The sequence below is a fragment of the Pholis gunnellus genome, assembly GCF_910591455.1.
Source record: "Pholis gunnellus genome assembly, chromosome: 16".
In the NCBI taxonomy this organism is placed as follows: domain Eukaryota; kingdom Metazoa; phylum Chordata; class Actinopteri; order Perciformes; family Pholidae; genus Pholis; species Pholis gunnellus.
The window spans coordinates 6,415,333-6,428,648 of record NC_136543.1 but is presented as its reverse complement, the minus strand read 5'-3'; the positions used below and the strand labels follow the sequence as shown (position 1 = coordinate 6,428,648).

The following is a 13,316-nucleotide window of genomic DNA, read 5'->3' as shown; positions in this document are numbered from 1 at the left end:
GACTGTAAATGTCACAGTCCTCTGTGCTCGTCCGTCTCCGTTTCCACTCCATCTCGGGTCACTGTGCTTTTCCGCCCCGCTCCTCCGACGGCTGCCAGCGTCTCCAGGTTCCATGACGCAGGTAGGCAGTCTGCCAGTCTGCAGGAGGCCTTCGGAGACAGGAGCTCAGACGGCGCTTCCTTGTTTACTTTCATGAGTTGTCGACTGGCCACCCTGCCGGGGCCGGGGGCCGTGTCAGAGCATGTCAGGAGAGGCCTACAACGGATTAAAAAGGCATCAAAACGTGTGTGTGTGTGTGTGTGTGTGTGTGTGTGTGTGTGTGTGTGTGTGTGTGTGTGTGTGTGTGTGTGTGTGTGTGTGTGTGTGTGTGTGTGTGTGTGTGTGTGTGTGTGTGTGTGTGTGTAAAAAAGCCTTGTTCCTGAGACACAGAAACGATGGTTCAGAGCTCCTCGTCTCTGCTTTGTTCTCCGTAGTACACCCTTCTTCAAAAACATCGCATTGTAGGTGTGAAGGATTAGAGTTGCACTAATTACGAGGTCATGAATGGCATTATAGCTCCCTGCGGTTGCAGAACAATTTCTGTGATAATAGTCTTTTTTAATTTTTTTTTTATTCATTTATCAAGATATGCCAGCGAGCCTTTTATGATGGAACGTGCCGTGAAGGCTTCGCTGCCTCCATAGTCTTATTCCCACTGTGAAAAATGTGGAATTACTTGTCTGGTTTCAAAGAAAAGCCGAGAGTGAATTTCCGTGGAAGAAGCTGCATTCACAAGTAGCACATTTAGTCTTTGAAGCCAAATCTGCCAGTTATGGCTTAAAAAATGCTCTTTTTTTTTTTTTAAAGCTTCATGTAAGACTTTTTTCTTCTCTTGCTGTTTAAAAAAAGTGTTGTATAATTGTTTAAAAAGTGTTTGTATTAATGAGACGATACTACAAGCCTTTGTAATTTCAGTCAGAGTAAATGGCCGAGTTATTTCAAGAACTTGCTTGTCAGGGTAATGAAGCATATCCCATGTAATGCACACACACACACACACACACTGGGAATTAAAGTGAAAGTGAAAGTCAGAGATGGGGGGGGGGGCAGTGAGAGCCCCCCAGAGAGAGAAAGACTGGAAGGCCTCCAAATGTTCCACTCTGGAATATCTTCAAGGACAATCAGCTAAACAGTTGATATTAAGAGAGCGGTGTGAAATCGATTGCTCAAGGTGTTATCTGCGCTGCAAAAATGGCTTGGTAATTAGTCATGGCTAAAGGAGTGTTACAGAGAGAGCGAGATGGATTTAATCTTAATAGATTCCACTGCACTGCAGATACAGTAGCTCCTGAGTGATCTCTCTCTCTCTCCGGCGATCCATCAGAAGAAAAGCAGCTGAGTAAGTAGCCGTGATGTACTGCCGTTGCTGCATTTGCCCGAACCTTCAGATGTATGTTTTGCCCGAGTTACTCGTTCAAAGGCAGCGCGCATTTTGGCAGCTGTACCTGTTTTTATTCTGACTCTCCAGCAGCAGCTCCTGTTTGTGAAAACAAAAAGAAACCCCATCTCAGGCAACGAGGTACTTGAGTCCACGGCAGCTGTTGACTTAGAGATCGTGGTTGCGTATTCAGAGGTAATCAGCGGACAAAGCCCCCAGTGACTGACGGGGAGATTGGGGTGTTTGCTCCTCTGTGATGTACCTGTGCAACCCAGACACGGGCCAGATGTGTTAGTTTAGCGATTAGGAGAGGCTAGGATTGATGAAGACAACTGAAGTACTCCGTATTTGGGGAGAGATCAATAGGCAGGTGGGACAACTTTGTCTGTTGTATGTTGGACAAAGAAATACAATATGTGGCTTCTATTCATCTTTACCCCATACTGTACAAACCGAAGGATAAGGCAGCTGTTATTTGATGTGTATTTTTACTGTTTGATGGATTGCCATCAAACTTTAGACATTTGTGGTTTCCAGACTAATAATCCCAATTACTTTGGTGATTCTGTGATTTTTCATCTGGCATCACCAGCAAGTACCTGCAAAACTAATCACCATTGGTTCTTAGCTGTACTCTGATTGTAATGCTAATCAGCAAAGGTTTGCATGCTAACATGCTAAACTAAGAAGGTGAAGACGGCAAACATCATACCTGCAAAACATCTGCATGCTAGCATCGTCATTGTGCACAAGTCAGAATGCTGACGCTAGCATTTAGATCAAAGTACAGATGTTTTATGTCAAACCTAAAAACCTTAAAACAGTGCCACAACCCTGACGTAACATTAAACTATCTCTATGTTTTTCTTTGGTTTAGTTTCCAGGTTAACTTGGACTAATGGTACATTTGAAGATGGGAAACAGAATCTTAAAATGTGCTTCTCACAGGATGTCCTGCTGGGAAAACCCTCCCTGTTAATAGTCCCATTACAGCAGCAAAACAGCAACCGTCATTAGGAACGAGATTACACCTGGGTCCTGTTTTTCTCAGTAATATGTTAAATACATTCTATTTTACAAGGACGTAAAATGGGTTTGGATGTGTTGATAGCATGATGCTAAAGTAGAGCTGATGGGAAACACTTGTTCAGAAGTACAGTGTAGCAGCTCAAATCTGCTGAACAGTAATTGCCTCGTCGTATGTTTGACCTTTTGGTCTTTTGTAACCTGTAGTTTTATCGTCGTAAGCAGACAAGAAAGCACTCTGACTTTTATATTTGGGTGTGTTGGGTTTTTTTTTTCATCTAAATATGTCGTCTATTTCTCTTTTTGTCATTTTTCCTGCAGAAGCTGAAGCAGAAGAACCAGCAGTTAAAGCAGATCATGGACCAACTCCGCAACCTCATCTGGGAAATCAACTCCATGCTGGCCGTCAGGAGCTGAGCCACACAGCCTCGAATACCCATTCATATACCACACACACACACACACACACACTTACTATAAATAAAGGACAGGAAGATTTGGTCATTAACTGGACGTGTGACAGGGTACCACAGGCTGGTTGAGGCTGCACTTTAAAGAAGAAATTGGGACATTGGCAATATCAACCCGTTTCCAGAAGACATGAAACAATAGATGAGAAGCGAGAGGAGAAACATGACGACGAGGGAGGGGGGCAGGGGACATCAGTGTGGCCGATGGCAGGAAATATTCTGTCTACCTCGATATTCTGCATTTCAATCAACATTAAGATTGATGTAATCTGAAGAGTTGATGTATTATGATTTATCTATTAGTAGGTGCTCGTTCAATAGAGGGTTTATGCCTGTAGGGACACGTTGATATATTCTATTTAATCCTAAAATCCAACCGACTTCTTAGTTTTGGAATTGTTCGAAGCCCTAAATTGAGAAAGCTTTTCTATGACCCCCTAAACACTTCAATAAGAAAATGAGTCTTATTCTTGCTATATTCGTCTGCTTTTTTTAATTTGATGTAATACGTAAACTCATCTGTGCTCTGATTGGACTTGACATTTCAATACGATGCCTTGTTAAGGATTCTGCTGAGCTGTACATTTTGCTGTGATTTTTTTAAAAAGTTGACGCGCTTTGTGCTGTTGTGTTTGTTTATTGGTGTCTGTTGTTAATTCCGTCCGTATTTATTGAGCATTTCAGAATCACTTAGGAATCTATATTATAACAATTATAGCTATCTACCGGCCGATCGTAACTTAAACATAAACAAACAATGTTGAGATGGATTCTCCGACCTTTAGACAAATAATGTAACGGCGACATCAAACCTCAAACCTACTTCCATTTTTATATTGTGTTTTTCTTGTTAGTTATCAGCAAACATGTCGTTTGTACCGATATATCAGAGATAAGCTCAAATCTCCTGATGTGTCAATCAGCGACAGATTTATCCGTCGAGCTCTTGTGGGAACAGAATAATCAAAACTCCACAATATGGCTCGGCCATCTGTTGTTCAAACGAATACATTCATGATTTAACTATTAAATAAAAAAATGTCCCTTCTGATTTCTTGCTTTCAGATGCTTGATAGATACTGGCCAGTTTTGATAGGAGGTCAACTAATTCAGCTCAGGGAGCTTTTGGTCTCTGTAAAAATACTAAAATGTTAACACACACTTTATAGAAAGAAAGGACAGATGGAGTAAGAGAGAGAGAAGGATTCGCAAAGGACATCATTCTAGGTACATGTGCACTGGTATGGCACCACTGTGAGGTCTCAGATATGCATGAGAATATCAGTGTCTTGATATGTTTAGCGTTTAATAATTCAGAGCATAGCCAGGGTCATATCTGAGACGTGTTATGAGGGTATCGTCCTCGGGGAGAAGCAGAAGGACAGATGCAGCATAGGAGCAGCGAGATGGCTTTCAGCTGTGTAAAAAAAAAATCAATGCAGTAGTGACTAATAAACCACTCCTCAGTGGTCTAATAAAGGGGCGGGGCTATTAGATCCCCGAGGGCAGTGCAGCATTATGACTGTAGAAACGGAGTGTGTTCTCATACGGCAGAGGTCAGCGGTTTAGCGCCTGTCTATGCACACAAAAATGTGCTCTTTACACTCTGATGTTTACAATGTGCGCTGCTGTCAGCATATCTGGTGTCTGAGGAGGCAGATGGTGACACTTTGTATTTTGGTGGGACTTAGTAACGACTGCATGGCATCCTGGTCTGTGAGGTTAATGTCAGTGGAGGAATGACATTTAGGAGAAGCTGGCAGGAAGATTTGTGATTTGTGCAAACCTGATCCTTCATTTTCTTTCCAGTGTAGTCTGATATAACTTTTCCAATAGGACCTGAGAGAGACCAAACCCAGGCTGTCTGTGAGATCACAAAAAGTTGCACATGCTCATAATGTAATCATTTCAATGTCATCAAAATAAATCCATAAAGAGCAGTAATAACAGTTTATGTATTTCATTATAAACTAAGCAAACTATTTTTTTTCTTTTGTGAAATCAACTTCCCAATACAAACTCTTAAATAGCCCTTCTCTAAATCATTAGGTCCTAAAAGCTGTTAAATGCACTTAAAGCCGCATCCACATACAGCCGTGATTTATTGATAAGATGGAAGATGATGAATCAAATTAGTGACAATTAAGGCGCCTAATGGGACAATTCTGACATTTTATGTGAAGGTCCAATCAGTGTTGATAGTGTATAGTCAATTGAAGCAATAAATGCTATTTTCTTGATGTTTTAAATTGTACCTTTTTCTTTTTAATAATCTTTTCTTAGTTTCACTCATGCCAATTAAAATAGTGAAAATTGAGCGTGACTGTGAATGCGGTGTAAGTGGATGAGAGAACCATCAGAGCAGAAGAGAGATTAAGTATAAATGCTGCAGCTTCTTTTTTAATGCTGTGTCTGGTTTCCCGACTGCTGGGTGGAGTGACGTGGGGCGCAAACAGGTGCTGTTGGACAGAAGCTTGTGTGCAATTGTTTTTTTTAAATACAATGCTATGATATGGCTTACTTGATATGCTATACTATGACTTTTTTGGACAAACTACATATCATTTATGAATTTGTTCGACATACTATACTATTTTATGACTTTTCAACATACTATATACTATGACCTTTTTTGTGAGTTTTCGACATGCTATACTACGACTTTTTTCGACACGCTATACTATGACTTTGACCGATATGCTACACTATGACTTTTTTCGACATGCTATACTATGACTTTTTTCGACACGCTATACTATGACTTTGACCGATATGCTACACTATGACTTTTTTCGACATGCTATACTATGACTTTTTTCGACATGCTATACTACGACTTTTTTCGACACGCTATACTATGACTTTGACCGATATGCTACACTATGACTTTTTTCGACATGCTATACTATGACTTTTTTCGACACGCTATACTATGACTTTGACCGATATGCTACACTATGACTTTTTTCGACATGCTATACTACGACTTTTTTCGACACGCTATACTATGACTTTGACCGATATGCTACACTATGACTTTTTTCGACATGCTATACTATGACTTTTTTCGACATGCTATACTACGACTTTTTTCGACACGCTATACTATGACTTTGACTTTTTCCGATATGCTACACTATGACTTTTTTCGACATGCTATACTATGACTTTTTTCGACATGCTATACTATGACTTTTTGCGACATGCTATACTATGACTTTTTTATGACTTTTTGCGACATGCTATACTATGACTTTTTTATGACTTTTTTCAACATGCTATACTATGACTTTTTTCAACATGCTATACTATGACTTTTTTCAACATACTATACTATGACTTTTTTCGACATGCTATACTATGACTTTTTTATGACTTTTTTCAACATGCTATACTATGACTTTTTTCAACATGCTATACTATGACTTTTTTCAACATACTATACTATGACTTTTTGCGACATGCTATACTATGACTTTTTGCGACATGCTATACTATGACTTTTTTATGACTTTTTTCAACATGCTATACTATGACTTTTTTCAACATGCTATACTATGACTTTTTTCGACATGCTATACTATGACTTTTTTATGACTTTTTTCGACATGCTATACTATGACTTTTTTATGACTTTTCAACATGCTATACTATGACTTTTTTCAACATGCTATACTATGACTTTTTTCAACATGCTATACTATGACTTTTTTCGACATGCAATACTATGACTTTTTTCAACATACTATACTATGACTTTTTTCGACATGCTATACTATGACTTTTTTATGACTTTTTTCGACATGCTATACTATGACTTTTTTATGACTTTTTTCAACATGCTATACTATGACTTTTTTATGACTTTTTTCAACATGCTATACTATGACTTTTTTATGACTTTTTTCAACATGCTATACTATGACTTTTTTCAACATGCTATACTATGACTTTTTTATGACTTTTTTCAACATGCTATACTATGACTTTTTTATGACTTTTTTCAACATGCTATACTATGACTTTTTTCAACATGCTATACTATGACTTTTTTATGACTTTTTTCAACATGCTATACTATGACTTTTTTATGACTTTTTTCGACATGCTATACTATGACTTTTTTATGACTTTTTTCAACATGCTATACTATGACTTTTTTCAACATGCTATACTATGACTTTTTTCGACATGCTATACTATGACTTTTTTCGACATGCTATACTATGACTTGTTTCTGACTTTTTTCGACATGCTATACTATGACTTTTTTATGACTTTTTTCAACATGCTATACTATGACTTTTTTCGACATGCTATACTATGACTTTTTTCAACATGCTATACTATGACTTTTTTCGACATGCTATACTATGACTTTTTTCGACATGCTATACTATGACTTTTTTCAACATGCTATACTATGACTTTTTTCGACATGCTATACTATGACTTTTTTCGACATGCTATACTATGACTTTTTTATGACTTTTTTCGACATGCTATACTATGATTTTTTTCAACATGCTATACTATGACTTTTTTCAACATACTATACTATGACTTTTTTCGACATGCTATACTATGACTTTTTTATGACTTTTTTCGACATGCTATACTATGACTTTTTTCAACATGCTATACTATGACTTTTTTCAACATGCTATACTATGACTTTTTTCGACATGCTATACTATGACTTTTTTCGACATGCTATACTATGACTTTTTTATGACTTTTTTCAACATGCTATACTATGACTTTTTTCAACATGCTATACTATGACTTTTTTCGACATGCTATACTATGACTTTTTTCAACATGCTATACTATGACTTTTTCGACATGCTATACTATGACTTTTTTCGACATGCTATACTATGACTTTTTTATGACTTTTTTCGACATGCTATACTATGACTTTTTTATGACTTTTTTCAACATGCTATACTATGACTTTTTTCAACATGCTATACTATGACTTTTTTCGACATGCTATACTATGACTTTTTTTAACATACTATACTATGACTTTTTTCGACATGCTATACTATGACTTTTTTCGACATGCTCTACTATGACTTTTTTCGACATGCTATACTATGACTTTTTTCGACATGCTATACTATGACTTTTTTCGACATGCTATACTATGACTTTTTTATGACTTTTTTCGACATGCTATACTATGATTTTTTTCAACATGCTATACTATGACTTTTTTCAACATACTATACTATGACTTTTTTCGACATGCTATACTATGACTTTTTTATGACTTTTTTCGACATGCTATACTATGACTTTTTTATGACTTTTTTCAACATGCTATACTATGACTTTTTTCAACATGCTATACTATGACTTTTTTCGACATGCTATACTATGACTTTTTTCGACATGCTATACTATGACTTTTTTATGACTTTTTTCAACATGCTATACTATGACTTTTTTCAACATGCTATACTATGACTTTTTTCGACATGCTATACTATGACTTTTTTCAACATGCTATACTATGACTTTTTCGACATGCTATACTATGACTTTTTTCGACATGCTATACTATGACTTTTTTATGACTTTTTTCGACATGCTATACTATGACTTTTTTATGACTTTTTTCAACATGCTATACTATGACTTTTTTCAACATGCTATACTATGACTTTTTTCGACATGCTATACTATGACTTTTTTTAACATACTATACTATGACTTTTTTCGACATGCTATACTATGACTTTTTTCGACATGCTCTACTATGACTTTTTTCGACACGCTATACTATGTGGCCTTAATGTTGTATAATTGTGGCTCATTTCCGCACAGGTGGCAATCATCGCATTTCCGCGGGATGTCAGGTGTGTTTGCTAAATCAGACGTGGCTTACTCGTGTAAAAGAGTAAGAGAAAGTTAAGATAAGGACTAGAGAATGTTCTTGCAGGAGGCCCGAGGTATATGTCAGAACCTTCTTAAAAACAGTTGTCATCAACAATAAACTTAACTAGTACTAGCCCATCAGAGACACAGTAGGGCGGGTCTTTGCAGAATGCAGGTTTGGTGGAAAAAAGGAATCAACATCTTAAGGCATATTACACTGACTTATGGCTATAATATGACATTTTTCTGACATACTGTAGTTTGACATTTTTTTTATGCCACAAGGTCTTTAAAATGGAAACATTGAAACACAGTCTATAAAAAAAAAATGGGACAAGGCGATGCAGTTATCATCAAATATGAGTTTATTTATTTTTTTATAAATCATTCTTACAAAATTGGCATTTATCTATTTCATTTGTGACCTCTATAAAAGTCTTCTGTTAATTACAAGGTAGGTGGGAGGAGAAGGCATCAGGACAGCTGGGCTTTGGCCGAGTCCTTACAGATCAACAGACATTGCTGCTGATTGGTAAAGTGATGCGGCCGATTCACTGATAAATAATCCCAAACAGGAAGTGGTCATACGTTGTTGCCTAAGCAACCGTGTCCAAACACAATTGATGAAAGCGGGGCGTTATAATACGGAGAAATGGAAGCGGTGACTCATCCAGTGTATGAAAGGCAGGGCTGTTCGGGGGCCCTGCTTACGGGGCTATTCCTGCCCGTCTACTGGGATTAACAAGTCTAGGACAGACAGTGCTCGGCATGTCAATGAACTCACATGTTGATAAAAAGGCACAAATCAAGAACAGACTAGTTTTCCAGCACACACACACTATAAACACCAAACTGACTGGCACATTTTGGGTAAACCTTCTTCCATCTGTTTCGAAGCACACAATGATAACTTGCATAATGTTACCCCTCATCAAATGGCGGACGTGACAGGCGTTTATAAGCGGATGCAGAGGTTTTCCTGGTGGCCCAAATCACATCAATCGCGCTCTTGAGTTCTGGACTCGATGACGTACTGTGCAGCGAGTTTCTCTTGCCAAGTTATCTGACCTGAAACCACGCTTTTGAAAGAGGCAATTTAAACACAACTGTGTCACAGCCTCAGACCCATTATTGTAATGCATGTGGAGGGGAGAGATGTTACAGCTGAAGCTGAAAATGTTTCCATCTGGTTCAGAGGACCCATCTGCTTATTATTTTCCGTGTGTCAGTTGGCGTAGTCTTTATTGGGACTTTGCAATTTGACTCCCGCGGAGAGCCGAGATTGTGCATCCCAATCCAATTCTAGATCACTGGTGTATGCAATCTTTTAGAGTTAAAACTCAACTTTATGACTGTGAAAATGTTGCATCTCTCGTGGGGGGGGGGGGGGGGGGGGGGGGGGGGGGAGCGTGATGTGTTTTTTCCCCTGGAAAACCAATGCAGAGTGGTGAAACATAACATGAGCTGTTATATCGGCATCTTTGTGGATTAATGTGCACAGCGAGTAGAAAATAAACTGAATAAATACCATTACCTCCCCTCAGCGATGCAGGATCAGACTTATGTTCTCGCCGCGTCGTCTCGTACACTGTCTTTGTTTCTTTTTTTTTCTCAAAAAATAAATATATGCCTATGTACAGTGCTGAGAGCCGCAGGGATTTGAAATGGGTGGTTTTTTTTTATGAAATGTCTGCAAAGCTGGGGGACGTGGTTCTCTTGAGATGACCCACACGCAGTGATTCAAACGCTCAGACATAAAAGGCTTGATATGGATTGAAACAATATGGTTCTCTGAAGATGAAACGGGGACCAGATGCAGACCGAGGGAGGAGCGTGTCTTTGCCAGAATCACATACAGTTGATGAGTGAACATTTGCGGTGTTGTGACTCTGCTTTAAACAGATCATAAATCTCTCCCGGCAAAACGAACAACACTCCAAACTTGAAGTCCCAGAACGTAAATACAAGCATGATATTTAAAGCAACGGCGTGAGGAAACAAACAGACACACTTGATAGTCCTGCTGTGTTTGATACATGATGAAACAGAACGGCGTTGCATTGGCAGCGTTTGGATATGACACTTCAAAAGCGTGGACCGCACCTCTGTTGACACTGAAAAGGCTTTGCGATGCATTTTATATTAACTATTTGTAGAACAAAATGAGAAGAAATCAATGAAAAAAAAATGTAAACTAAAACCGTAAATGAATATGCGACACTGACAATTGACAAAGACAGTGATCAACCAACACACACACACACACACACACACACACACTGAACAGCTTTGGCTGAGACATTGTGCTGAATGCCTGCTCGACAGAAAGGCCACTAAAAGCATGCTGCTTCTTTTAAGTGTCTGCAAACTAAGTGTGAGAGGGAACTGCCTGTGCTCTCGGCAGCATGCCGACCCGATGACGGCGAGAAAACAGCTCCACACAGCCCGTCTCTTAGAAATGATTAATTCAAGTTTGAGATAGCCTGTAATTTCAGCATTTTCGATCTGGTTGTCCAATACCAATAAGGTAATATAAGGTGCTAAATGTCAGGCGGGTTGAAGTGGATACGATGTGGAGCAGCCGCTTTGAGTGACGGACAATCAGGGGAGGGCGAGCTGTCCTCCAAAGGACAGCATTAGCTAGGAGGTCATGTTTGTGGGTCACTGCTTCCACAATACAATGGTCCATAATGTTAGTGTCCCATCAACAGCTGGTCTCCTGGGAATAAAACAGCCCTCCGAATGAAATAGAGTTACCTAATTGAAGCCCGAACGTATCTCTGCCTGACAAATGGGGGAGAAAACCTTTTGTCAACTTAATGGCTCTGAGGTCCTCTGATATGTCACAGAAAAGAGAATAAATCACTGTGGCAGGAGAGACGACCAGAATAATTCAACGCGGGAGCATCTCGGCATCTCAAACTGATGTAGGCAACGTGATATGTGCAATTAAAAAAAAAATTCTAAAAGGCAGAACCTGAAATCCCTCTACAAGCACTCCCGTGAAATGACGCTGGACGCTGGTCACTAAAGACCTGCTATGGACAGACCTTTCATTCCATTTCCTCCCTGCCAGGGTAGTGCTCCAGGGCCACGCAGGAAGAAATAAATGGGCAAAAAAAACAACGAGACTGGGTTAGAATGCAACGTTCTGCTCCATTTCATCCAGAAATGTTCATTTTGCTCATTCAAACGGAGGGAAAATGTACTCCGCTTGAGCTTACGGTTGGATGAGCCAACTTTTCAAGGCTCTGTACACACAACACGTAGCACACATGTACACACACACACACACACACACATACACACACACACAAGTGAAAGTACAGCGTGTTTAAAGGGCGAAATAAAAGATGAAGAAAGTAAGTGGGAAAATAAAAAAAAGATGAGAAAAGTACAACTGCCTTGGCGAGTATGAGAGGAAAATGGGATATGAAACGAGATATTTTTCGAACTCATCTTAGTGATAACAGGGACGCAGATAGACCATTATAGAAGCCGTATCAGCACATCAAGGAAGGAGCCGAGGAAAGGAAAGAGAGGATGTTTTCAGGCTCAAGGATGTGTGTTGAATTTCAAGAAACAATGGCTGCTTCGCTATAAAAGCCTCGTCAGGCCACTATAATAACAGATCGGACACTGTTTACCTCTTCTGCCTTGAGAACGGAAATATTAAACTGCTGACGCTCTGACTTTAAACCTCTCAGAGAGGACGAGCGGTCGACAGCGACACCAGAGAGCTGATTTGTACAGAAATCAAATCAACTAAAGAAACAGGGTCTCCTGTTCTGTTCTTTAGGGGGTTTTGGTAGTCCGGGTATTACGTTCCTGATGCAGACTGGGGGGGGGGGGGGGGGGGGGGGGGTTCTAGGGGCAGCCAGTAGGATTCATGACGGGGCGGGGGTTGCCAGGTTTTGCGATCGCCGACACCTTCCCTCTCCTACCGTCCTGCACGTGTGCCGAGAGAGCAGGAAAGTCGATGTCGTCCGTGTGTTCACGTTGTACAAAAAAATATTCTATCCAAGAGTTCCCGTCGTCAGTAGTGTGTGCTGTGTGTTTGCACATTTGCAAAACATACAGCAACTGTTTGGCATGTCCATCAGTTTGTGTACCCCTCTTTTGTCGGCCTGTGTTTGCGGCTTTTGTTTGTATTTTTCATATCCAAACGCCATCTGCTTGTTTCCCATTCATCCCGAAACCGCGTCAAGTCCTGGCAGCAGCGGCGCCGCGGTCATTGGCAATGTGCTGAGTGGAAGACAGAGCTGTGTCGCTCCCCGTCCATCCCGCCGGAGTACTGCTAGTCCTCCAGTCTCTCTCGCGCGCCTCCCCCTGCGTGGGGTCTCCCCCGAGGGGGCGCCGGTCCTGTCAGAGCCTCTCGATGTCCCTGTATTTCTTGCGGAGAATGGAGACCTGGTCCTTGAACAGGATGGGGTCCAGTCTCATCTGGGAGTGGACCAGCGGCATGGCGCCAAACCAGCTGGCGAACTTGTTCATGCAGGTTTGCCGCTGGGCAAAGT

The 13,316-nt window shown here is 40.0% G+C and overlaps 2 protein-coding genes across 3 annotated transcripts in view; one reads left to right on the top strand and one right to left on the bottom strand.

Moving 5' to 3' along the window:
- Positions 1-3,530, top strand: part of med30 (mediator complex subunit 30) — a 34,912-nt gene extending 31,382 nt beyond the window's left edge. The window contains exon 5 of one of the 2 annotated variants that reach the window (XM_079175749.1): positions 2,768-3,530. In XM_079175749.1, coding sequence (XP_079031875.1) covers positions 2,768-2,860 — 93 coding nt within the window. In that variant the 3' untranslated portion in view covers positions 2,861-3,530. Of the gene's footprint in view, positions 1-2,764 lie in introns of both variants that reach the window. The other variant, XM_079175748.1, reaches the window with a different exon arrangement.
- A 5,638-nt stretch (positions 3,531-9,168) lies between these two features.
- Positions 9,169-13,316, bottom strand: part of ext1b (exostosin glycosyltransferase 1b) — a 106,473-nt gene continuing 102,325 nt past the window's right edge. Inside the window, exon 11 of the mRNA XM_079176741.1 lies at positions 9,169-13,305. Within this exon, the coding sequence (XP_079032867.1) occupies positions 13,165-13,305 (141 nt within the window). The 3' untranslated portion in view covers positions 9,169-13,164. The remainder of the gene's footprint in view (positions 13,306-13,316) is intronic.